Here is a 27,332-nt window from a genome sequence, read left to right as displayed (position 1 = left end):
TGTTTCCATTACGAGTGTTAGAGATTCACCTGGAGGGGATTACTTTTATTTACACTGTCCCATGTCTTTGGAACATGGTGGGGGTAAGAGTGAGGTTGGGTGCGCACCATAAACCGGTTTAAGCTCCCCAGTGGTGTTTTTGCCACTGACCGTTCCAAGGCGGTGCCCCACTGTGTTCCTTTGTTTGTTCGTTTTGTCCTTGTGTGTTGACTTTGTGTGCGCGCGTGTGTGTATGCTTATTGTTCGTCTTGTCCTTATGTGTTGGCTTTGAGTGTGTGTGTGTGTGTGTGTGTGTTGTTACGTTTTGTCCGATGTGTAAGCTTTGAGTGTGTGTGTGTGTGTGTGTGTGTGTGTGGTGCACGCGTTTGCGTGCTGGGGGGTTCGTTTTGAGGAGGCTGCGCTTTTGGTGCGTGGCATTCCCTGTTTGATATTTCTCTTTGTTTTTAAACGGATATTCGTTTGAATTAATTTTAAAATCACCTGATTCCGGAAAATTTCCGACCGATTACGGAAAATTGATAAACAAGAAAGTAGGACAAAATGACCACCCATGTCGGTCTATAAAATACAGAAACAATCATTTGTTTCTCTGTACATGTGCATGTGATGATTTCAGGGGAAGATAATTTTATGGCGCCCTTAAGTAACAAAGATAAATTGGCATATTTCCTTTTACAAATCTGTTGCTTTAAAAAAGCGGGAACATATGCAGCTAAATCGTCATCGGATAATCGGACCATACTGACACGCGTATTGGTACCGACCTGATTATCTAAATTTTAAGAAAATGGGACATTACACAAATTAGTATCGCCACACCCCAACGATTTTAAGGACAATTATTAACATTTCTAGATAAAAAATTATTGTAAGATTTGCTCAAAATCAATAGTATTTAACTCACCGGCATTCTAAACTAATCGTTCGTCCAGCAATTCAACAACCCTCTTTTGACCCCTATCCGTCCTTGGGTTGACGTCTGGCTGACCTGGCTGGTCCTTCCTTTGTGGAGGGTCCTCTGGCGGTAATGCCTGCCTGGGCCTCAGGTAGCTGAGGTTACTCGCGATTGTGAGCATTATTCGCCTGATGACGATTATTCCTCCTTGAATAGCCCTGTGGTTGTAATGCACCTTCATGACATTGCCGAGTCTCAAACAACCTAGGTATCTGCCGGTTGCGAACGTTGTCCATTACTTGGGTCTGCCTACGCCCTGCCGGTGCTCTCCTGCTACGTCCGCGTGGCATTATTAGGAAGTGTTAGTCTTCTCCTCGACAAAATTCTTATTCCGATAATAAAGATACAAAAACTTTTCCATTGACCAAAGTTTGTGTTGGCTGTCAAGATTAAACGAGTTAACTGAGCAGATAGCACGAGATTTTTGCTTTTATACGGCTATACGATGTACATGTCGCATAGCTGGTACCCTAATTAACGGACCAATAATACAACCAAACCAGTCGAAAAATGGAACAAGTAAAATTGCCAAGTTACGAAAACAACGCCGTTGTTTCTCGAAAATAAAATAAATTATTTTTAGTTGAAAATAATTTTCAATATTCCCTTTGTATGTATATGTATTTGTATATAATTTAACACAGATATCGTTAACATTGTTATAGAATATGGGGTTTCTTTTTGGCTCATCTGATTTTTTTGCTGGAATATACGAAGTATAAGGAGGGCTATCATACTCGATCAGGCGTCGGCGTCTTTCCGCGTCCCAACTTTGGTTAACGTTTATTTTTACACTTTCGCTTTTTTCTATTTATCTCTGTAATTACTTAATGGATTGACTCAAACTCAAAATAGTCATTCCTCATCATCACCCACATCATCTGACCTAAGAATCATAACTCTGGTACCAATATTTCATGATTTGTCCCCCTTTTCACTTAGATTTTCAAGTTAGAGTTTTGAAGCACTTTCACTCTATCTGTGTTATTACTGAATGGATCCGATTCGAACTTAAAATAATTGTTATCCACATCATATGACACAAGGTGCACAACTCTAGTACATTTTTGCATGAATTAAGTCCCTTTTACTTAGAATTTAAGGTTAATTTTGATGCATTTTCACTATATCTCAGTTATAATTAGGAAATGCATATATAATTCAAACTCGAAGAAGTTGTTCCACATCATTACCCACATCATATGACACAAGGTGCATAATTTTTTAACCATTATTTAATGAATTATGTCGCTTTTTGCTTAGAATATACTTAAATAGTGTTTGATACACTTTACCTCTCTTATTACTTAATATTTTTGTATCAGGCTATTGTGCAATATCTTTATTCATCAACCATTGGAATCACTCTTGTGACAGCTCCAGTTTTCCCAGATATGCCAAGTTTTAATATCCAGCATCGAAATAGTCCAGCGCGCTGTCTTCTGTGACAGCTCTTGTTTGAAAATTATTGTCATCACTTGATCGTCATCGGCGATGGCGTCTGCTTCGGCGTTGCCTGATTAAAGTTTATGTTTAGGTTAGCTTTTCTTCTAAACTATCAAAGTTTTTACTTTAAAACTTGCAACACTTGTTCACGACATAGCTGACTCTGCACATCAAGAAAGAAATGTAACTCCATTCTGCTATTTTGTAAGAATTATGACCCCTTTTGAACTAAATATATTAAATTTCTTATTTAAGTTTTAAGGTCAGGTTAATTATCTCCTAAACTACCAAAGCTATTGCTTTAAAACTTGCAACACTTGTTAACCATTAAAAGCTGACTTTGTATAACAAGAAACATAACTCCATCCTGATTTTTTGCATGACCTCTTTTGAACACAGAAATTTTCAGATTTCTTGTTCAAGTTTTGTGTTTAGGTCAGCTTTTCTCCTAAACTATCAAAGCTATTGCTCTAAAACTTGCAACGATCAAAGACGGGCTCTGTAAAGCAAGAAAATTAACTCATTCCATTTTTGCAAGAGTGATGACCCCTTTTGGGCTTAGAAAATATCAGATTTCTTGCTTAAAGTTTGCGTTTGCGTTTAGGTCAACTTTTCTCATTAATGGTCAAAGTCATTGCTTTAAAACGTGTAGCAGTCATTCGCCGTTTAAAGCTGCAAGTACAGTAACTCTACCCTTATAATTCTATTATAAAGAGACAAAAACATCAGATGAGCATCTGCATCCGTAGGGCAGTCCTCTTGTTTTATTTCAGCATGTTTTCATGGTAATATATGTACCGATATTTATATTTACTTTTGAAACAACGTATTGCATAACACATGTATAATTTGATTGTATTTATATTTGAGAGTTCTTATTACAAGTCGCTTTTACATACTTTTAATGAATAAAATGCCTTCTCCAACACTTTACCACATGTTGAGCAATGACTGTCTACCACCGAGTACTAGTATATCATACTTTGTTTGGCGTACCATTCATTTCACCAAAATCTACGTTACATTAACACTTAAGATTGACTCAATGAGTATAAGGTTATAGTGCTTAGTTAACAAGCATCTTAAAATGAATTTTGAATAATTCTTTATGTAAATTATTTTATATTGCCAGATGCAGCTTACTGGTACATAAGTAACTTAATTAGAGTATGTCTTTTGAGCATTTAAAATCTCTATTGATAGAGAGTGAGTGGCGCAGAAGTTAGCAGACTGGGCTACAGCGGTCCGGGTTTGATTCACGGTTGCGGTTAGTATCCCGACCAGTGTTCAGTACTGGTACTTTTTCAGCACTATCGGTCTAGAATGTATGCTGGGAAGGTAAATATCACACCTGCCGTGGACTCCGCTGGAAATAAGTTGTTCCATCCATTTCAGGTGGGGAACTTTGTCCACTACCTACTTTAAACAAGAAATTTTACCTTTTTAAAAAGTTCTACATGTATATCAAACCAAGTAAATGTGTTATATACCGATAAACTAGATGAGTTTTCATATAGGAAAGCAGTTAAATATTTCCGAATTTTTATATGAACTCATTGCTCTATGCTGCTATTCTCTTGATTTCACATAAACGAATGATTTAACAATACTGAATATTGTTCTGTAATCATGAGTTTACAAGTAGTTGTACATGTGCATGTTTTAGCGACTCCCACATACAGCCGACATCGTCCTTACATGATACATATATTCCAACGATACCACTTAAATATTCACCATTATAAACAATATGACATGTGCAAAGGTCAAGGTCACATGCACCCAAATTAAGTTTCTTTTTTGTTTGTAGATGAAATTACTTCTCTTTTATATCATATAGTACAATAATTGTGTTTTCTTCAGTTTTAGAACTAATTCAAAAATGAAATTACGATTGGTTCTGATAGATATATAAAAATGCTATTAACAATATTACATTTCCAGAATATGAACACAGACGCAAGTATATTTTTTGGATAAGTTTTTTTTTTTTCAAAATTTTAATATTAATGTAATTGAATGGTTTATTATTAAAACATTTTATGTAGTTGATAAATAATACCCTTTTATATGCAAGGTTATGCATCTTTAGTAGGCAATATGATCATGTTTATTTATACTTCATAGCACTTACTGCGACCTTTAGATCTTTAACATATTTTCTGACATTTAAACTGAGAGGCATCTGCATGATCAAACTGACTGCATTAGTTAGATAAAAGAAAATTAACTTAACAAGAAATCAGAAATATTTGATTAAGCAGTCTCAACCCGAATTAAAACACGTCAGAGCTGTCCGTAAGACAGCGCACTCGACATTTTCTACTTGCCTGACTCTAAATTATAACGTTGCCAGTAAAAACTTTATAAAACTTTAACCAAAAAATCTAAGTTAACAAGAGGTATGACACTGTAAAAATTCAAATCAGAGTTAGAGTTTGTTTCTCCTGGTGTAGACTTTGATAGTAAAATACTATTTAATGTTTCAACTCAATAGCTTTGATAGTAACAGAGATACTTGACTTTATCAAAAAACTTTCTTAGTCAAAAAGGGGCATAACTCCATCAAAATTCAAATCAGAGTTTTGGGAATTGTTTTTGCTGGTGTAGACTTTGACAGTAAATAACCATTTTAAGTTTCAAGTCAGCTTTGATAGTGACAAATGTATTTGACTTAACCAAAAAATTTAACCGACGGCGATGCCGGCTCCGATGCTAGGGCGAGAGCAATAGCTTTACTTTTTCTTCGAAAAATCGAGCTAATAAAGCAACGAAATGAAACATTTAAAACTTAACAGTATGTCCTACCGGAAGGTGAACTTCAACAGTATTTCATGATAAAATGTATGCAAATATTACATAAAGATTTATTGGGACGTTTTTAACTTGTAAAATGAAAGCTTTCTTAAATTGTATACAACTAATATGCACAGAACAAAATAGCTAAGTACCCTTCATATTTATTTGCCAATATCTTCAAAAAATAAACTAAAATACTTTTTGAAATGTAATGTACACTCAGAACAATATGTAACTGATAAATTGCCGAGCTTACAAAAAAACTAAAATACGTCTTCAGAAAAAATATTCATTCATTTTAAGATTTAAACCAATTTTTGACAGGTCACAAAAAGTGAACAAACATGTTAACAATATGCATGTACATACTAAAAACGAAAACGTATTTTGGGAAGATAATGAAATAACTTCGTTAACTTGCTTTTTAAAAAAAACAGCATTCACCATTCGTGTCATATTTAACCATTTGCCACAAAAATTGTTAATATGAACAGTTCTTATTCTTGCAAATAGTATTCATTTGTTCACTAAAAACAGCTTTTGTGTGTTTTTGTGACTTTTTTACAAATGGGGTTAGTTAATAAATTTAATAAAATTTATATGTTGGCGTCACTTAATGTCTTTGAAATTTTATTATGTTATTAACAACAGTTTGTTCTAAAAGTATGCTAAATTTAAAATTTGTATTTACAGAATTTACAAAGATATTGGAAAATTAGCAAATGCGGTTAGCTATTTTGTTCTGTATATATACCCTGTGACCTTTAACCTTTATATATGGGCATACAATACGTTTTCGGGTGTGAGTCATAATTCATTAATTGGATACAAGTGTATAGTTTATTTAATCCTAATATTGTAAATCAAATCCTGTATAATGAGAAATTATTCATGAATCATTGCATGAGTGCCAAAAATTATGTGAAAATATCAGTTTTAATGCATGACATTTTGACCTCTATAATTTGCATATAGTGGTCATATATTTTTTGGAGACAGCAATCAAATAAACCAGGGATGTTTAAACTTTAATAAAGTCTTTATCTCCAAGCATTAACATTCCGACCCTCATAAACTTTTTTCAGGGGCTAAAACCACCAGACTACATTTTCAAAAGATTGTAACGATTAACTTCATGAGTGCTTTTCCGAGATTCCAGTTTTGATCAATGAATGAATGTGCGTGCCGCTTTATTCATTCTTAAAGAAGCTAGCGTTGACTACCTAGCTTCTACGAAATAAAACTTCTATCAGGAGTTGTTTTTGTTCCACAGAGTTGGAACTATTTCATGAGCAATAATGACAACAAAACTCAATTATGTTCAGACATCTAAACAGTTGGGACGTCAACATGTGTGCTCCGACGACATATTATAAGCTCCGACCCAGTATTGTGGTCACACAAAATATCAAATAAGTACAAATAAGTTTAACACTGCTTATGTGATTATAGTCTGTGCCTGGACATACAATGATGATGAATAAAATATATACAGGTGCTTTGTAGCTTGGGCTGGAGCGGATGAGGGTTCTAGACGACAAGTGTCTGTGCCTTTATCTTCCTGGTGTTGATAAAAAATGCTGGGACTTTGATGATGAACAACAGTTACTGTACCACTTTAGTGATAAAAAGATTGTTCCTGATGATCGTGTTGACATATTATGCAACATTGACATAAACGAAACCAGTGAAACTGAGGAAGATATGATCTTACTAAAAGTGATGAAGAGTCTTAACTAAGAATGTTCTTGTATGCTGAATACATAGAAAATGTGGTTTATTGAAAACAAAGAATAACCTTGACATGTTATACAAAGAAAATGACTGAAAATAATAATGGCAGAATATTACTGAATACGGAAACAATAGTAACGTAAGTTACACTTTTGCATTCAATTAATGAACATGACATTTGATATTTAACCGTAGAATTATTTTATTGATTAGTTAAAATATTTCTTTTCTAAACATAAATAACAATTACTTTATAATGTTTATATGAAATATTATGAAAATCGTGAACTTATGGTACCTTATCTTACTGTAGAAGAGTACCATTCGGTATTAGTACTGTATAAAATACCACAACCAAGCCAATCTGACCTCGTTTGACCCCTTGCCAAGTTCTATAAGTGCACTTGGTCTTACCCTAAACTTTAGTAGAAACTAAGTTTCTGTCTTAAAATAATAACTTGGTACCCTTGGTACCCTGAACATCATAGGTTAAACCAAACGAAAACCTCCGGTTTAACCAAATGAAAACATCTGATTTGATGGACGTAAGGTTGAAGGGTCAATCTGACCCCATTTAACCTATAGTCCATGGTCAGTCCAGATCAATGCCGGACAATTCAATAACCACAGGTTTTAAACCCAATAAAACGTTTTAAATACATATGATATAGATGAGTTTGCAAAATAAAATATTATGTCTGAAAGAAAAACGATTTACGGATAATATAAATCCTCATTATGCTACAGCTAAAAGAAAAGGGAGAAAATGAAAATGGCTACCTGTTCATCTTGTGGAAGAATGAAATCAAAATTTGTTAAAAGTACTATCAAAGCATGTAATTTAGACATCCATAAAGCAATATTACCTTTATTACCTAAAAAAGGTTTAACACTTCCAGGATATAACTATTGTGGGTCAGGAAGTCCTTAAGATAATGGACCCCCACCTTCCCCACCCGCCACCCCCCACCCCCCACCCCGTTAATGAACTGGACGCAGTATGTAAGACCCATGAGTTTTGCTACGACAGCGGTGTAAAATAATAAAGGTGTAATGTACTTTGTTAACCGTTATTGATATATTCAGCAAATGTGCTTGGGTTATTCCGTTAAAGAATAAAACTGGAGAATCTGTTACTGAAGCATTTAATAAAATAGTTTCAGAAGACAGAACACCAACACATTTATGGGTAGATGAAGGAAAAGTATTTTATGATAAAAAGTTTGAATCATTTTTGAATAAAAATAAGATTAATATGTATCATACAATTAATGAAGGAAAAGCTGTAGTTATTGGAAGATTTAATAGAAGTTTAAAAAGAAAAATGTGGAAATATTTTACAGCAAATAATACTTATACTTGTTTAGATTATTTGCAGAATATTGTTGATAAATATAACAAAACAAAACACTCTAGTATATAAATGACACCAACCAAAGCCAGTAAAAACTTAAATAAAGGTACTGTTTACTTTAACTGATATGGTAATTTAAAGATACCAAAGAGTAAACCAAAATTTAAAATTGATGATCGAGCCCACTTAAGCAAACTTAAAAGACATTTTGAAAAAGGATATACACCAAACTGGACAGAGGCGATATTTATAATTCATGAAATTAATAATACAAATCCCAGAACATACACTATTAAATATTTAAATAATGAAATAATTCAAAGCTCATTTTATGAACAAGAACTTTTACCTACTACACAATACGATTTTAGAATAGAAAAAGTTATCAGACGAGACTATAAGAAAAAACAAGATTTAGTAAAATGGAAAGGTTACAATGAAAAATTTAATAGTTGGGTACCATAAACGAATTGGAAGAAATTTAAATTGAAAATATATTATATAAATGAGTAATGAATATCTAATTTCTAATAATGGAATAGTTATAAATTTTGTGGAAGAGTAAGTACTGGATTCTATATTACAGCAGGTATTTTGGTTGCTCAGCTGCATTAGCACTTGTTCCAGCTATTCCTATATTTGTAGCTGTTGCTGGCGCTGTTTCATCAGTAATTACCATATTTACTAATAGACTAAAACTTGACGACAAGAAATTTATTTTAAAAGCACATCATCACAAAATAAAACAACTAATAATAAAAGCACGTATTGCAGCTTTAGCTGTTCGTTGCTCTAATGGTCCTGGAAAAGTAAATAGAGAAGAAGAGAAAAAAGTTATTCAGGATATTTTTACAATACTGTTAGAAATGCAGAAAGACAAAATCTATTCAATGCCTCTTGAAATGCATATGAAGGAATTTAAACTTAACGGATATAAAAATAAAAAAGAAGAAGAGTTATATTATTACTTTTTTAATAAGTATTTTATATAAATGAGAAAAATTATATCAGTTGAAGGTAATATTGCATCAGGAAAAAGTACGTTTTTAGATATTATTAAAGAATATAATCATAATTTTAATATTATACCAGAAGCAATTTACGAATGGCAAAATGTTATGGACCTAAGAGGAAATTTAATAACCTTTTTGAACTTGCTGCTCAAGAACCTTCCAAATATTTATTTCCTTTTCAGCTAACAACTTTAAACAGTCATATAAAAATGTTATCTTCTGCTAAACAGTTTAATGGTGATTCTGTCCTCGAACATTGTTATTTAACTAACAGTAACCGGAACAATCCTAGAAAAGTTATTGCAACCGATTGTGATACTAATGAAGAAAAAATATGTTAAAGCACTTAATCAGCATTTAAAGACCTTGATATTAATTCGGGGTAAAAATGTGCTGTAAAGGGAAAAACAGAGTAAAAAGTGGAATATCAAAATGATATAAATTTAAATATTTTTTTTTTCTTAAACTTTATTTTTAACCCTTTTTTGCTTAACTTTTTTTTCTAAATATAATATATAGATGGAAATTGAGAGATCTAAAAATCAGTATATATTAAGAGATATGAAATTAAAGTTGAATATAGACAAGATCAAAAAAAATCTCTTATGAAATACTTAAATCTGAACTTAAAACTTTAAAAGGTATAAAAATAAACCTTGTTTTAAAATAAATTTTGTCAAAATGAGCGCGACAGATACAATATATAAATCAGCTTATTTTCAATCAAAGGCTTTAATTATTATTAATACAAATGAAATAAAAAACACTTTACACCAAACATTTGATGAAATAATAAATAGAATTAGTAATTGGATTTCAGAAGGAAGTGGCTGGAAAGTAGAGACAGTTGATGCTCATTATATAAATAGATATAAGTATAGTCCATTGGCTGCTTCAAGTTATTTAGAATTACCAAAACCGTTACAAAATTCAATGAAAGGATTAATAAATATAAAGAATGTTTCAGATGGTGTCATTTAGCTTACAAACTTCCTGTAACAAAACATTCTGAAAGAGTTTTAAATTATAAAAAAAATATAGATAAACTTAATTATAAAGGAATAAAGTTTCCTGTTACATTAAACCAAATACCTAAATTTGAAACTAAAAATGAAATATCATTTAATATATTTGATTATGTAGAAAATAGTATTTATCCATTGTACATATCAAAATAGCATTATTCCGAAAGGTGTGACATGTTGCTAATTAATAATATCGAAATAACACAGCGAAGCTCACCAGAGACTTCAAGGACGGTGTAATATTATGTTTGGATAAAATACTTCAATAGATTAATATTTAATAAAACCAAAGATCAGCATAAAAATCATTTCTGTAAGTCTTGTTTACAAAATTCTTTCTCAAGAAAGAATATTAAATGAACACATACCAAACTGTTTAGCTATTAATGGTACCCAAGGCATAAAAATGCCAAAAGAGGGAAGTAAAGTACAATTTAAAAATTATCATAAGGGTTTAACAGTACCTTTTATAATTTATGCTGATTTTAAATCAATAACTAAGAAATGTTTAACTGCTTTACCATCACCTGAATCTTCATTTACTGAACCAAATCAAAATCATATAGATTGTGGTTACGGTTATAAAGTTGTTTGTTGTTATGACGATAAATATACGGTGTATCGGGAAATTTTCGCGTGCATCAAATTTCGCGATTTTGGTCAAAATTAAATTTTAGCGAATCTTATTTTAGCGATTTCTAACCTCTGAATGTTATTTTCGCGTTTTCCATCTGGTGAGGGGAGATTATTCCAACAGGATTATGTTAGCGTAGCTAACAGCCAGTATGTACCGTATGTACCGGCGTGCTAGTTATATTTACCACAGTAAAGTTATGTATTTCACACCTACTGTATATTTTCAATAGATTTAATTCAGCAGTGTTTCATCTTTTGTTCAATTGGCTACTGTTTGTTAATAACAAACCAACATAATAATGCACGGTTTAAAGGTGGTAAAACAAAATGAAAAAACCTACCAATAATTTGCCTTTTGTCGTGGACACCAGATATTTCAACCCGTTTGGAGCCTTCTGTATGCATAGTCCATTGAGAAACGGGAACAATATGTATACCAGTCTGGTCCCAGTTGATAACCAAAATCGTGCAAGGAAATCTGTGTCAGTGAATGATTTAAAGGATAAAAGTTAACAATTAAGACAGACGGATTATTTCTTCATACGGTACGGTAATTAGGTAATTACCGCTACGGTTAATATCGATTTTTATCATGTGCTAATATTACGACACCGGTAGATGAAAATGAAAGTAGAAACATACATCTTCAGAAAATCGCGAAATTTGGTATTTTCGCTGATTTTTATTTTCGCGATATCGTTTGGACGCGAATAAAGCGAAAATTAGATACGCGCGAAAATTTCCCGATATACGGTACTAAACAAACTAAAATTTACAGAGGTCCTAATGCAGTTTATAAGTTTATTGAAAAAATGCTTGAGGAAGAGGAATATTGTCAGAAAACATTTAAAGAGCACTTTAACAAAGAACTAAGAATGTCTAATAAAGACGAAATTGAATTAAAAAAAAAAAAAAAAAATGTCATATCTGTGAAAAAGAATATATAGAAGGCGAAGTGCCAGTACGTGATCCCTGTATATGGAAAGTTATTTTCTGTAAAATGAAGTACAATGTCATATAACAATTGTTACAAGTGGGAGTCTAAGATTTTTCTATGAAACCACTTGTATCCATGTACACAATTGTATCATAATATGATCTCTAGTGCATAGCAAACTGACTGAGACCTAATAATACTGAATATATACTGTGTACTTGCATGGTCTCTAATATACAGGAAACTGCATTTCACCTGTAAATTTATACACGCATATGCTATCATAGAATACATAATTTATACATGGTTAATTCACAAAATAAATCATTTGTATTAACAATGTGTCAGTATGAATTTTTATTTTAAATAATACCAGTCTATCAATCTCTAAGCAAATATAGTCAAAAATAAGAGAGAAACATTACTTTGAAATAGAAAGTCTTTTTATGCATTACGGAAGTTTAATAAAATGTGGGGTTACTACACGGCTAATAACGCACAAAAAGCTACCCTACCACCACTGCAATACTATCACATAGTTTCTGAATTGTCAGATGTTTACCTATCCAAAAATAGCATTGAGCTTTAATCCTCTCAGATGGTACCGCTAGCCAAGATTACTAGGTCTGGCTCAACGACTATTCTTATTATTTACTTAAAATTGAAGCTCTATTTTACTATATATATAAAGTATTACCCTATAGAGCAGAATCATTTGCACGTTAATCAAAAATTATAATGAATCGTTCTAAATGTTTAATGGAGTAAATTAAACTCTTGTCAATATTTCAAATTAAGTTACATATTGGTGCATAGTTTGGGAGTTCAATAAATTATCGAAGCGTGTTACAAACTGTCAGAAAGAGTGTAAAAGACAAATCGATTTTGTACCATTTTCCTTACTTATGGAAGAGTGGAATGACGTCAGGATAGATTAAATTGTAACAAAACATTAATTCAGTGTTATAAACCATATTTCAAAGACACATATGATTTGTATGTGTATGTAGGTTATTTATTTTCTTGCATAAAGGGAGTGAAGAACTTCAAAAACCTAACTATGTTTTGTATTTCTGTTCAGAGAACAAGACGGAAATAAATCAAATGATATAAGATTCTTTCACAGGTTATAGGTGCAGATGGGAATTTCCGGCCTCGAGGGTAACTGTTCAGGCGGTAAGGAGGTTCCTACCGAGTTACCGCCAAAAGAGTTACCCGAGAGCCGGATATTTCCATCTGCAGCTATAACCAGTGACAGAATCTTTTTCTTGCACACCGATATCAAGATATAATAACAAAAATAAAATCAGTCGGACGGATTTATTTTTAGAACTATTTCTTTTAGCAGCGTATTTAAACACAGCGCGGGAAATCAACGTCCGTAAACAGGAAGTACGTCATGATGTTTTAAAGTCAAATAACAATGTTTAGTTCCGGTTTTGTTTTATCGGTTCCAGCGTAAGGTTATGAATTTTTGATAATATAACGTGTTTTGAATCGAGAAATATACCATCAGGAACAAAGTGGAACTGTCAAGGTATTGAATTTTTATTCCGGTTTTCGAAATAAAATATAAATAATTATATAAATCTTCTACATATATGTAGTTCGTAATACGTCATTTAAAGCACGAGAGTCATCTTACACCGCGGGTGTAAGATGGATTTTTCCAGCACCGGTAAAAATACCGGACATCCCGGTCTGACATGCAAGAAACCGTATTCTTAGGCCAGTCCTTAATCAAGTAATATTGTCTTTTGACCATGACAGCCAATCCAAACTAGTTATACGGACCTGTAGTTAATCACGTATGTACATGTAATTAGAGTTACACTGAAGCAATGAAAAACCACAAAATGAACGTTTCTTTCAAGACTTAGACGAATATATATCGAAACTGTAGTGGAAATATAGCACAAAGACCGAATGTGTATTGTTCATCCTACAGCCAATTATGAAATGTTCATCACGAACAAATGATACAGTAAATGTCTTCTTGTTTTAAATCATTTTTTCGACATCTTATAGATGATCTTGTAATGCATTTATGGAAAGGAAAAATGATAATAGAACTTTCCCATATAGTCCTTTAAGATATTGTTTTCACGCTCACAATGAATCTCACAGTTTTGGTGAGGATTAAGTTATATATATTTAATATATTTACGTCTTGTACAAACTATTCTTAGTTAAAGACCTAAATGTCTATTATGATAAAATAGTCTGTTTGGCCTTATTGATAACATAATTTCAGGTTTATTTGTGTTAAATAGGATTAACCATAGATTTCAAAATAGCAAATGCCTGGCAAAGCTACTAGCAGACAGCTTTCATCAACAACATGTTTAGCGACACATTTTCAGCAATATCAATGGTGTATATGAAAAAGACAAAACGCAAGCGTTTATGAACATAGAATTTCTGAAATCTGCTAAACATCATTTAGCTTAAAACTAAAGTTCTGTCGAAGTGTATTTAAAACCTAACAAACAAACACAATATTCAATTTCAAGGAATAAGGTTCAGTCTATATTCATGCAGTTAGAAAGTAATGCTGCATAGGTCCATATTGGACTGCATAATTGCACTATATTTTTTTTGTAATTTTCTGGACGTTGAATACGTTTTAATGGAGTTAGAATAGAGAATTGTCGTTTTAAAAGCGAAGGATGCAGATAAATACCTGTCATTGGTTTTACCTCTAAAGGGGTTCCAGTCCATGTTTCTCGTTTTAAATCATCAGTAGATTTTGTCCCTGCATAAAAGTAAAGTTCTTGTAAATGAGTTTGGTAGATTGTTTATTGTCATAAACAATGGGAATGAACCATACATTATCTCACTTACCCAATTTTAAAGAATTTAGTGGTTATACAATTTGACGAAAATAAATTATATGGCATTGTTCTGGTAACAAAAATATAGAATGCAAGATATATGTATTGTCGATAACATTTGCTGCATATATTATTAGATGCGCAACTAGCTCTATACTGATCCTATGCAATGTGTATAAATGGATACAGAAAAAGTATGTTCTATACAGAATACAGAGAATAGATGTGTTTGTGTTCAAATTTAAAATTTGACCATGTGTGCAGTTGATTAGAACAGCTTGGATAGGTTGAGCGCAATAAATTAAACGATGCTGTAGGTTAAGGGGCGAGTCATCAAATATTCCTCGAAAGAACGTTAAATCTATTAGAAGTTAAAACCTGAGTATTGTAGAAAAGACTAATTTTTAAAAAAAACAATATGTCGCTGTGAAAAATGTAAATATAACATAAGCATATACTTTTACTCCTAATGCTTTTTATTCCATTACATATTAATCAGACTCTTCTGAATATTTTTTTTCTGAAATTTAGTATCTTTTTATAAAATTCCGCCCTCATTTCATTGATATGTCAAGCCAAAGGACCTCATGTTATGCAGACCAAATTCAAGAGCACGAAAGATGATTTCTACAACAGCGATTTTTTCATACTTTGTAAAATTGAAAATTAATGATTCCTTAATTGTCAGAAAATGAGTTGGAAAAGTAATCGCATTCGTTTATATTTTATAGGGCATTATCTTCGCCAAATGTTTGAAAAATTCTTAAATTTAGTGAACCTGAATTAAAAGAGGTATACTGAGCCTGATACTGAATAAAACATATAACATCTTACTTATCATTATACGTATTCAGGTCTTGTAGGTTACTATCAACATACGATGCTATCAATATATTATCAAATTATATGTCACAAAAATTCCTACGTTAATTAATGTTGAATGATGCATTAATAACATACGCATATGCTTCAAAATGGAACGAAACGTGTCTGTTTAAATGTGCATATAAAAGATGTATGCAGTGTTTCCTCTAAGGTTAACGTTTTATTCTTTCTTAAAATACTTAACGTTACAGAAAAGAAACCAGCAACAAAAAATACAATATAAGTTTATAGTAAAAAGTAACTATTCAAATACCTGAAAATATTAACTTACCGTTAAGTCCAATCTTAAATAAAAGAAATCTAAATCATGTCCTCATCAAACTTTTATTGAAATCAGTTTCTCATATAATGTCTATAAATACTCTCTTAAAATGTGCTTTTTTAAATACGAAATGATAGTGTAAATCATGTTGTCATAGATAAAGTTGTGCGAGTCCTTAGATACTTTCATGTCTTAAGCATCATGGAAGCTTCTAGTAATTAATAGAAATGCATTATGTCTTAAAACTTGGACACAAATTACAGTAAACAATAAGTAAGTAATATTAAGGAATAAAATGAGGCATGATGGAATGTGAATGATAGGTAAATAACACCTTCCAAACGTAAAGAAAAGCCATTCTTTTAAACTTTCAACATTTAATATGAACAAAAATGTTGAATGCTTTAAGATATAACATATACAATTGTTAAACATTCACTGAATTAAATTCAATTTTATGAAATGCAGAGCACTTGTTTCAAAGCCTAGATAAGACATCTGCTGGTAAAGCTTTATCTTTGTCCTAGATATGTTGAAAGTCACAGTTATATTTTTGAAGCAAACTACTTTCAATTTGTTTATTGAAGTAAGAAGATAATGGTGAATGCGGAACACGGTTGTCGTTTAATATACTTAAAAGAGCTGAATTGCAAAGATAAGAGCCAATCATAAGAGCCAACGCTATTATCAATAGCAGGGTAACTTATCGGATTTTTGATTAAATTTTGAGATGATTAATTCCAGAATTGTCTTTGTGTAGCAATATTCCATCAATCTATGTGGCTAGATGTCCGAAATAGGATTTATATTAATGATACGATTTAGTTGCCGCATACCTTATACTTCGTACTTAGAATACTTAGACCCAACCATTTCTGCAGAACTTTTTCGAACCAGCTATGATCCGTCATAATTCAATGTTTTAGATGATAGACTTAAAGAAACAAACATTAATCTCCAACGAAGTCTCAGAAAAGAAGGTTATATCTATTAGTATGATAATTCTGATATTTTTTAAGGCTCCTATTACTAAAATATACAAATTAAGGACAATTTATGCACTTAAATAATCATAGTACTAAAGGCATAGTCTTTGTCAATTATTGAGCGCTCATTAATTATTGTTGAATAAAAGCTTATAGATACCAGTAAAGCGCCACGAAGCGATGTAACCCTGCCTGGCGGCGAAGGAGTCAATGACCTCGAAATATATACGTATTTAAATATATCACTCGGCAGGTGATTAACCGCTAAAATTAAGTAGTGCACAATATTACCAAATACTATTAAGTTATTGACCTCCTATCGCAGTTTTAGTCATTACCAGTTGTTATATTTCGATCTTCTTAGATCGTTCAGCACGACTTTTATGTCGTGTTATTGGTACTGTTTAGTTCCCCAACATGACCATTTCGGCCTTGGTGGTTCCAATACTTCCGCTTTCATAACCTTGGGTATTGTTTAATCACCCCTTGGATATAGTGCCTGCGTTTTAAATTTGTCTTTTGACAGTTCCTGTGATACGCAGGCTCCATAACCTCAGATCCCCTTCCTAAATTCCAGTTTGTTTAGTTATGTCAATTATTTTCTCATTTGGGGCAAACCCTTAATTTTTACTAGGGACCAATCGATGCTCTTCGTGGAATTACACGCCTCAACACGTGGATCATTGAAGGTTCCATGTTCACCGCCGTTTCAATACATCTGCGGATGTCTCTAAATTGCTTTTTTGTACTTTTATCATGTGTAAATGTTGAGTTCTGCTCAACCCGGGGCTAGAGGGCGTGATCGGTAGCATGCATTTCCACTACCGTCCTTGAACAGGCTGCAACATTTTCGTTTTTGTTTTGTTGAGTGACATTTTTCTATTTAGTTGAGAACGACTGATTGGCATTAATTATTTTATGTTTAAAAATCATTTGTTTAAATCAGTCGGCAAGGAAGCACATATAAAATATATTTTATTTTTATATACTGAGCGCTAGACTGTGCTCGCTACATTTTCAATATCACCAACATCTACTGTTCTTTTGTTTCAGTATTAGAACCAACAGAACCGGTTTTCCCTTGAGTACTGCCTTCACTTTCTCAAAATAGTTTTGACATTAATTGGTCTAGATTAATTTTGAAATTTTAGTTATTTAACTTACTAAGACTTCAGCTGTTGAAGAAATATTTTGAAAACAAATTTTATATCCTTCCATACTGATGAAACTCATAAACTGTCATTTACAGGTTGAAACTTACCTTAGGTGCCTCCGTGACCGAGTGGTTAAGGTCGATGTGGGTTCGAGCCTCACTCGGGGCGTTGAATTTTTCATGTGAGGAAGCCATCTTACTGGCTTACGGAAGGTCGATGGTCCTACCCAAGTGTTCGCTCGATGAAATAAAACACGGATGGGCACCTGGTGTCTTCCTCCACCATTAAAAGCTGGAAAGCCGCCATATGACCGATCATGTGTCGGTGCGACGTTAAATCCAACAAAACAAATGAAACTTACCTTACAAGTATATACGTATATACTGAATGTAAATGGATTGATTGTGTTTAAAGTTAATAATTATCTTTTTTTTTTGTATTTACACCTCAGAAGCCTACATGTATTTACTTAAAAAAGAATAAAGTCCCCCACTTGCCCATATTCATACAAGTATGAAATCGTGACCTCTCAATCTATGATACAAGAATAGCTAGTAGGACTTCGTATAACTAAAATGATATACATTCTATTGTATTATAACTATAAATAATGATAAAGTTTTGAAATTTCAAAATATAACATACCCTTTTTCAGAAAAAGGACCCTCTGCACATGTATGAATAACAGATTTGGCCTTTAAAGTGGCCCATACAATGTTGAAAAGGATGAAATCCTGTATCTCTCAAAATGTAACAACTACCATTTTAGTTTTATTTGTGTTTATACCAGACAACGAATGAATGATCATCATAATCCTTATATTGGAGTAAGAGGAAGGTTTTATTTTAGTTATAATTTGTCTTAGTATCTGATAAGGTCTGATTTCAAATCGTTATAAATGCTTGATTGAATGTTATTTTTTGACAGAATATTTATGAAGTTTGTTTAGTTTCTATGTATCTTTAATCAAAGTGTAGCAAAGTCAAAAGTATTTGATGTATTTTATACAATTATTCCTTTTAAAATCATTTCAGGGAGGGAGGCTGGAGTCTATGTGATAAATCACTTTCATTAAAAGAATAAATAAAATATGTAAAAAAGATCCTTTGGAAACAAGGAATGCAACCAAGAAGAATAATAGCACACTCGGTCTGTTCATGAAAGGTAATGAAATGTGCAACACCTCTCACGTCCCCTAGCACCGGCTTAAGCGGAAACTATTACACATATGTTGAATGAACTCCATGATCCCAAAGGACCAGAAAATATAACAACACTGAAACCAACCAAGGGGACACATTTTACAGCCACCTCACGGCACTTAAAGTTTGCTGTTGTGATAGTTAATAAAATCTGTAAAAAGATCCTTTGGAAGCAGGGAATGCAACCAAGAAGAATAATAGCAGACTCGGTTTGATTGAGTCTGTTTATGAGAGTTAATGAAATGTGCATCACATCTCAAGCCCGCGATCACCGCACCTCCCCCCTAGCACATAACCCCTAGCACCCTAACCCCTAACCCTAAAGGAAAGATGTACTTATTATACATTTACGTATATAACAAAATTTAAATGATTAAAATAGTGTTTGCAAATTTTATTCATTTGCAAATTTGTGAGAGGAAACCCTCCAGCTTTATTGTAGAATATCAGTAGTTCTACCCAGTAACATAATGTCACAAATGTTTTAACAGGAGAGCCCATCCCCATCCCACCACCACCTATAGTCAAATGAAAGACATTCAGATTGTTATTCTCCCACATCTCTAATTTTTAGTGACAGCTACAATGTCATGGTAAAAATAAAGGCAGTCAGAAGACCTGTGATATCACCAGAAGAGCCAGCCTTCTCAAGAGTCTGTATCAAATAAAATTAACAAGGACTGCTAAATAGATATTCTGTAACTTGCAAATGTGCAGTCTGTGACATAACTATCTAATCCAGGTAGTTTAGTGTTGACGAGATGGCATTTCATCTCTAAAGTAGAGGACACAAGTTTGAAATGCAGTACGTCATTGTGAAGGCAAAATGTTTATAAAAATAGTGTCTGTGTATTTTCCAAATAGAGATACTGAAAGTGGGACCAAAATAATGATTGGTGCATTTGACATAACTAGAAGAACTCACACTGGACACCCTGAAATTGGAATTATGTCGTTTGCTTTAATGTCTCTTTTTAAAAAAAATAGTATGTCATTTCATAAAAATGTTGCTAGATGTTTAACCAAATGCACTGTATGAGAACACATATCTTAATTTAAGACTTTGAACTAAACTTAACAAGAGAACCATATTGGCCCTATATCGCTCACCTGTTATTATTGCACTTAAGAACAAGAAGTTCAAAAAAATCATAATCAAGATCAATCAAAAGAATTATGAGAAAATAAAGTTGAAAAATATATGGTTAAAGTTACTTCAAATAAAATTATTTTCAAATCAGGCCAGTAGTTTCATACAAGAAGGTTTCTGTATAGCTGTGAGAAAATAAGCCCCTCCCCAGGCGGCCATTTTTCCAGTGAATCAAAATTATTTGAAGGAATTTGGTAGATAGTCACCCAAGAAACATTTATGTAAAGTATCTTTTGAAAACGGACAAGCAGTTTCTGACACAAAGATTTTCAAAGTTCTATAAAGGCATTTAGGGAAAATAAGCAAAACGCTTTGGGGGCATGTTTTTTGCTGAATCAAAATTATTTGAAGGAATACAGTAGAGTGTCACCCAAGGAACACTAGTCTTGTGTAAAATTGTTTTGGAATCAGTTTTCTATATAGCTACAAGTCCAAAGGACAGGGACAACAAAGGGTACAAATTTAACCAAAAAGAAAAAAAAACAATTCTTACAAGGTACAAATATGTGAAAATACACCTAAACACTGGAGGTACCATCCATGTTGTACCACAGAAAAGTGGTCTCGGTTTTTCCCTACGCCAATAATAAAAAGATTACTAAATAAGCTATTTATAGTAACATAAAAAAGAAGTAGTTAAAAAAAGATATTGTAAGGAAACAGAAGAAAGATCTGCCAAATAAAAACAAGAGCACTGTAATGCAATGCAAATGTAGAGCAATATACACACAAAATGACATTTGACCCCTAAGTGTGACCTTGACTTTGAAGTAAGCCAACCGAAACATGCGCTCTGCACGTTGTTTTGATGAGATGAACATTTGTATCATGCTTCGTTGATATCCTTCAAGGGGTTCAAGAATTACAGAGTGGAAGGGAATTTGCTAATCAACAGACAGACCGACAGACGGACACCGAGGAGATAACATAATACGTCCCTTCGGGCGTATAAAAAGTAATCGAGATCTTATGGTGATATATTAATTTGTATGCAAATTTTGTTAAAATCAAATCATAAATAAAGCTGCTATTGTGCAGACAATATCACAATAGCTGCTTGTAAATGATACGTGGAAAAATGAATGGAAGGGAGAAGTTTTCTTTAGCGGACATAAAAGTAATAGAGCTGGAATAGCCATACTTTTTGACGATTCATTTTCTTATTCAAGCATGACTTATAAGGAATTAATTACAGGTCGACTAGCCAGTGTAGAACTCACTATCAACGATAGAAAAATAACGATATTTAATATTTATGGTCCAAACGATGATAATGCATTAGTATTTGGTTAACTTGAAAATGAAATATTAAAACAATATGACACAAACATCATTTTAGGGGAGATTCTAATACGATTTTAGACAAAAACTTAGACAAAAAAAAAATAAACATAAAAAAAGAAATGATACCCATAAAATGTGTAGGAAAAAAATAATTTATTTGATAGATTCCTGTAACCTTATTGATATTTGCAGGAAAAATAATCCAACGCAACTAAAATACACGTGGCCCTCTAATACAAAACCAATACTTTTTAGTAGACTAGACCATTTTTAATTTCTGATACCCAAGTAAATATTACTCATAGTTGCAAAATAAAACCAGGATACAAACTGGATCATTCAGTTTTAGAAATTAGAATTGACTTTACAGACATTAAAAGAGGCCCTGGTTATTTTAAAATGAATAACAGTCTGTTAAATGAAGATGAATATCAAACAATTATAAGAAGTAATATTAATGAAGTTGTAGAAATAAATAAAGAATGTAATCCAAATACATTGTGGGAAATCATAAAAGGTAAAATTAGAGACCAAAACAATAAATATGCCAGAAATAAGAAAGAAATAGACAAGGAAAAAGCAGAAAAACTTAAAAAGAAATAGAAGACCTAGAAGATAAAGTAGTTAATGTGAATGATGACACAGAAAACAATAAAATTAGTTTAGAAATAAAAAGAAACAAGAACTTGAAAAACTGAACGATTCAAGAATAAATGGACTTTTAGTTAGAAGCAAAAGCAATAAGCATTGAAGGGAATGAAAAAAATTCTAGATATTTCGCAAGTTTAGGAAAGAAAAATACAGAGAGGAAAAACGTATTCAAAATAAAAATTGGAGATTATAAAATAAATGATCAAGTCAAAATCCTTAAAGCAGAAAAATCATTTTATGAAAATTTGTATTCAAAACGATCAAAAATAAAAACAGATTATGACTTCCACAATCAGCATATAAAAAAACTAAATGAACATGAAAAGGAAACATGTGAAGGGTATTTAACTGAATATGAGTGTTAGAAGCTTTAAAAGAAATGAAAACCAAAAGAGTCCTGTTCAGACGGGATTACTAGTGAATTGTATAAAGTTTTTTGGGAAACAATTAAAACACACTACGTTAAAGCAATTAACTATTCCTATAGAACAAAACAACTAACAGACCTGCAAAAGCAAGGAATTATTACATTACTACCAAAAGACGGAAAATATACATTAGCTTTATCAAACTGGCGCCCTATAACTCTCTTAAATGTTGATTATAAAATGGCAACTAAATCAATAGCGAATCGTCTTAAAAAGTTATAAACTCCATAATAGATAAAGCTCAAACAGGATTTTTGAAAAACAGATACATCAGTGAAAATATTAGGTTTCTATTTGAAACTATGGAATATTTACAAACTAAAAGTGAATCCGGCCTACTGCTGTTTGCAGATTTTGAAAAAGCTTTTGACAGCATCGATCATACTTTCATGTTTCAGTGCTTACACCACTTAAATTTTGGTGTCTCTTTTATTGATTGGATAAAATAATTTTACAACGATATAAGTATCGTAGTTATAAATAACGGAAACTTGTCCGAATCCTTTCCAATAAGAGGGGGGTGGGGGTGGGGGAGGAGGGGGTAAGGCAAGGATGTCCATTGTCATCTCTGCTTTTCATAATATGCATTGAATTTTTAGCAAATTATATCAACACTGATAATTCTATTAAAGGAGTGACGATCAATTGTAAAGAAATTGAACAAACACTTTTAGCAGATGATGCAACCTTCTTAAACAACGGACAAAGAAACTCATTCGAAAAACTTATTGACGTCATTACTAATTTCGGAAACATATCAGTACTAAAACTTAACTTCAACAAATCAGCAATTTTAAGAGCGGGATCTGTAGTAAATACAAATATGAAACTGTGTGATGATAAAAAATTTAATTGGACATCTGAATCGGCAAAACACTTGGTATGACATTCTCGAACAATATTAAATATTATGTAGACCTAAATCTAGACCCCCAAAAAATAGCTTTAAAAACTGTTTGAAACAATGGGAACACAGAAAACTGATATTAGTAGGAAAAAATACAGTGATAAAAACCTTTGCGTTACCGAAGCTTATATATCCCTTTACTGTTTTACCAAGTCATTCTGAAGAAAAATTAAAGGAAACAATAAAGATAATGTATAAGTTTATATGGAACAATAAACAGAAAAAATCAAAAGAGATGTACTACAACTTGATTACGAGAAAGGAGGACTAAAAATGATAAATATTAAGTGTTTTTTTTTTAACTCGATAAAAGCCTGTTGGATAAAACGATTTATGTGTAACAGTGAAAGTGTAATTTGGGGTACTTTCTATAATACAATTCTCAAAACAGCAGGGGGAAAGTTGGTATCTGAATGCAATTTAAATGATAAAGACATTGAAAACATATGTAAAAACAACACATTTCTCAAAGATGTTTTTATTGCATGGCATACCATTAAGAAGGTTGAATTAAATGACATAAGTGGAAAACAGATAATCTGGAACAACTCTGACATAAGGAATGGGAATAAAACGTTGTATTACAAAAAATGGTATGAAAAAGGAATAAAATATTTAGAACACTTATTTGATTACAGGAAAAAATATTTTATATTGTTTTTATCAATTCAAGTATTTATACAGTCTAGAAGATAACGAATTCCTAAAATATTATCAAATTGTCACCAGCATTAAGCCGGACCTAAAAGAATCACTTGAAAAAGAAAACATTATTTACACTACTACAGACAACCTGCTTAATAAAATTCAGGCAGCAAAAGCACCAAACAAATTACTGTACACCAAACAATTAAATGTAAAACCTAAACCAGAAATAAAAACAGAAAATAAATGGGGATCTACTGTTGAAAACAATAACATAAAATGGAATAAAATTCATGGACAAATTTTTAAAGCAACGATAGGCACGAAAGTTATAAAATTTTAATGCGAATAGTTCCAACAAATAAATACTTGTATTAAATTAAAATGTCTAGAACAAACTTATGTGATTTTTGTAACATGCAAGTGGAAAACATAGAACATTTATTTTGGGAATGTAATCATGTTCAAATTTTGTGGAATAGACTAAGTAGCTTTCTTGCAGAAAAGGGAATATCGTGCCTGTTCAATCTAGAATGTATAAGTTTTGGAATTGTGCAAACGGGGTTAAAAAAAACAAAACATCAATTTCATGATTTTTTTTGGATGAAATATTTTATTTTTCAAATGAAAAATAGACAAAAGGTTCCCGAATTCAAATGTTTTATCCTATTTAAATATCAGAATTTGTCTAGAAAAAGAAATAGCAATAATGCAAAACAAAATTGATTATCATTTAAAGAAATGGTCTTTCTTAAATCTTTAATATGCATCCTTACCACGTACATCACTGAGAGACATGAAAAAAATGAAATAATCTATTTCAAAGGTAATCAAGAGCGCACATGGGTATACTCTATACTTTTTTCTCTACTTTTATCTTATACAGTGTTAACTTTCTTCCCAAATTAAGCGTCTTATCATGCAAAGTGGATACATTTATTTATCTTATTTTTTGACATACAAAACGATTTTATAAACAAAGCTGAATGGGAATTAATTGCAATTGTTTTATATATCTCAAAGATATTGTTTCTATTTTATTATTATTTAATAGGTCTGCAGAATTGTACAAAACAAGTGTAACGTGTTTGTATGATGTATGTCATAAAAGAGAAAAAATACATTATAATTAAAAAAAAACTTTTGGCGATTTCAGGGGCCATAACACTGGAACCCACTATGGGATCATCCGGATCTGACCGGTTCAGGAAAGGAACCAAGATTTTATGGTGACACAAGTTCTGTGCATTTTTGATTAAATTCGAATCATAAATGAAGCTGCTATTCTGCAGACAAGGTAAATTATAGCTAATTATGGCCCTATCAAGGGTCATAATTCTCAGAACCATAACGGAATCTGGCCAGTTCAAGAAAAGGTGTAAGATCTTGTGGTGATACAAATTGTTACGCAACTAAACTTATCGCTAGTTTTCCTTGTGTTATTATATACGCGTTAACCCCGTTTTTCAACTTTATTTCAAATAGGTGACGGCAGGCGTAGTATTTTCAACTTTTAAGTGCTCACCAGAGATGGTGTAATACGTTAGGGACACCCATTTTAATCACTACAGAAAGCAAACGGATAACCCTTTGATCGGATTCTTGACTGAAAATCCACACCTGCCTACCCGAAGTGGCTTAATATGAAACGGATGAGCAGCTACATCTACGAAGATCAAGAAAACAAAGGAACAATATCCATTAGGAAAAGCCACGTTCCAAACGCAACCTCCCCAAAGGCACACACGATTAACACACGCGAAACCACCACTGCGGAGTTTAAACCGGTTTATGGTGCAACTAACCTCATACTTACCACCACCGTGTTCCGAAGCAGTGTAGACAAAAGTTATCATCGCCATTCGAAACCCTAACATACGCAAAGGCAACAGTAGGTGTATAATGTAAAACACAAAAGAATGCAAAAATATATCTTTAAGAGCCTAAAACGCACGTACTCAATGCTTTACAGAAGACAGAACAACAAGGAAAACACCCATAGGGGCTCGAAGAAATAGGCCAAAATACGTAAATCGCAATAGCTCTGTCCTGTTGGGATTTAAAGAGAATTCCTATAGTTTTTTTTCCTTTCATAGATTTTTTTCAAATTCACATATATGATGGGAAAATTTGTGCCGAAAGCATTGAATAAATAACATGAAGTTATACGTGTTGTTCATATTTTTAGTCTCATCTGAAAATTTAAAACGATTTTATAGATTTTAGATGAATTAGATAAAGTAGTACACCTTATAAGTACGAATAATGTCCATGCATTTAAATGCAAAGACAAGATTTCTCTCGAAAGCAAATCACTCATTGATTCAAACATTTGTAAAATAGTCCACATTTAGAACTATATTAAATTGTATTAATATACAGTTTTGAAGGGTCGTGAATTAAAGTCTTAGCGTTTTAATGATGTTTTATTTTTATTTTTTTAATCTAGCAATATTGTTTTCAGTTATATATGAAATAATTATATCATTATTTATCAATAAGCTTCTATATTTTATTTACATTTGAGTACGAGGCAGCATAGGAAGACTTTATGACAACAGTTATTTTATTGAAATACCATCAATGTTAAACTGTTCACATCTTTTACGCACATATTTATTTTAATCATTACATATTGATTTAATGTACACAATCCCCATCAAACACCTGTATGTTTATGTTCATTTGTATTAAATAGAAAAAAAAAACACTAGAAGTATACGATAAAAAACATGTTCATCAATTCAGAAAGATAAAGAGTTGTATTGCAGTACATTGATGTACTATTTCTTGAAGAATCCGACGAGGTGACGCTGACTTTGGTTTTAAATTAGATTTTTTTTTCGGCGTAGTTGAATAACATTGATTTTGACCTATATTTCATTGTAATCGGGTCGGCGCTGAAAAGATAAACCATTTACTACTAAGTCTTAAATACCATTGTATGCCCGCCCGCTTAGCTCAGTAGTAAGAACGTTGGTCTACGGATCGCGGGATCGCGAGTTCGATCCTCGGGCGGGTCGTATGTTCTCCGTGACTATTTG

General features: G+C 32.2%; 1 protein-coding gene across 1 annotated transcript in view; it reads right to left on the bottom strand.

The window, feature by feature from the left end:
- Positions 1 to 27,332, bottom strand: part of LOC123543360 (carbohydrate sulfotransferase 14-like) — an 88,242-nt gene that overhangs the window by 21,609 nt on the left and 39,301 nt on the right. Inside the window, exon 2 of the mRNA XM_045329437.2 lies at positions 14,599 to 14,654. Coding sequence (XP_045185372.1) covers positions 14,599 to 14,654 — 56 coding nt within the window. The remainder of the gene's footprint in view (positions 1 to 14,598; positions 14,655 to 27,332) is intronic.

This window comes from Mercenaria mercenaria, chromosome 2, assembly GCF_021730395.1.
Source record: "Mercenaria mercenaria strain notata chromosome 2, MADL_Memer_1, whole genome shotgun sequence".
NCBI classification, from domain to species: domain Eukaryota; kingdom Metazoa; phylum Mollusca; class Bivalvia; order Venerida; family Veneridae; genus Mercenaria; species Mercenaria mercenaria.
This window is presented reverse-complemented; position numbering and strand designations above follow the sequence as displayed.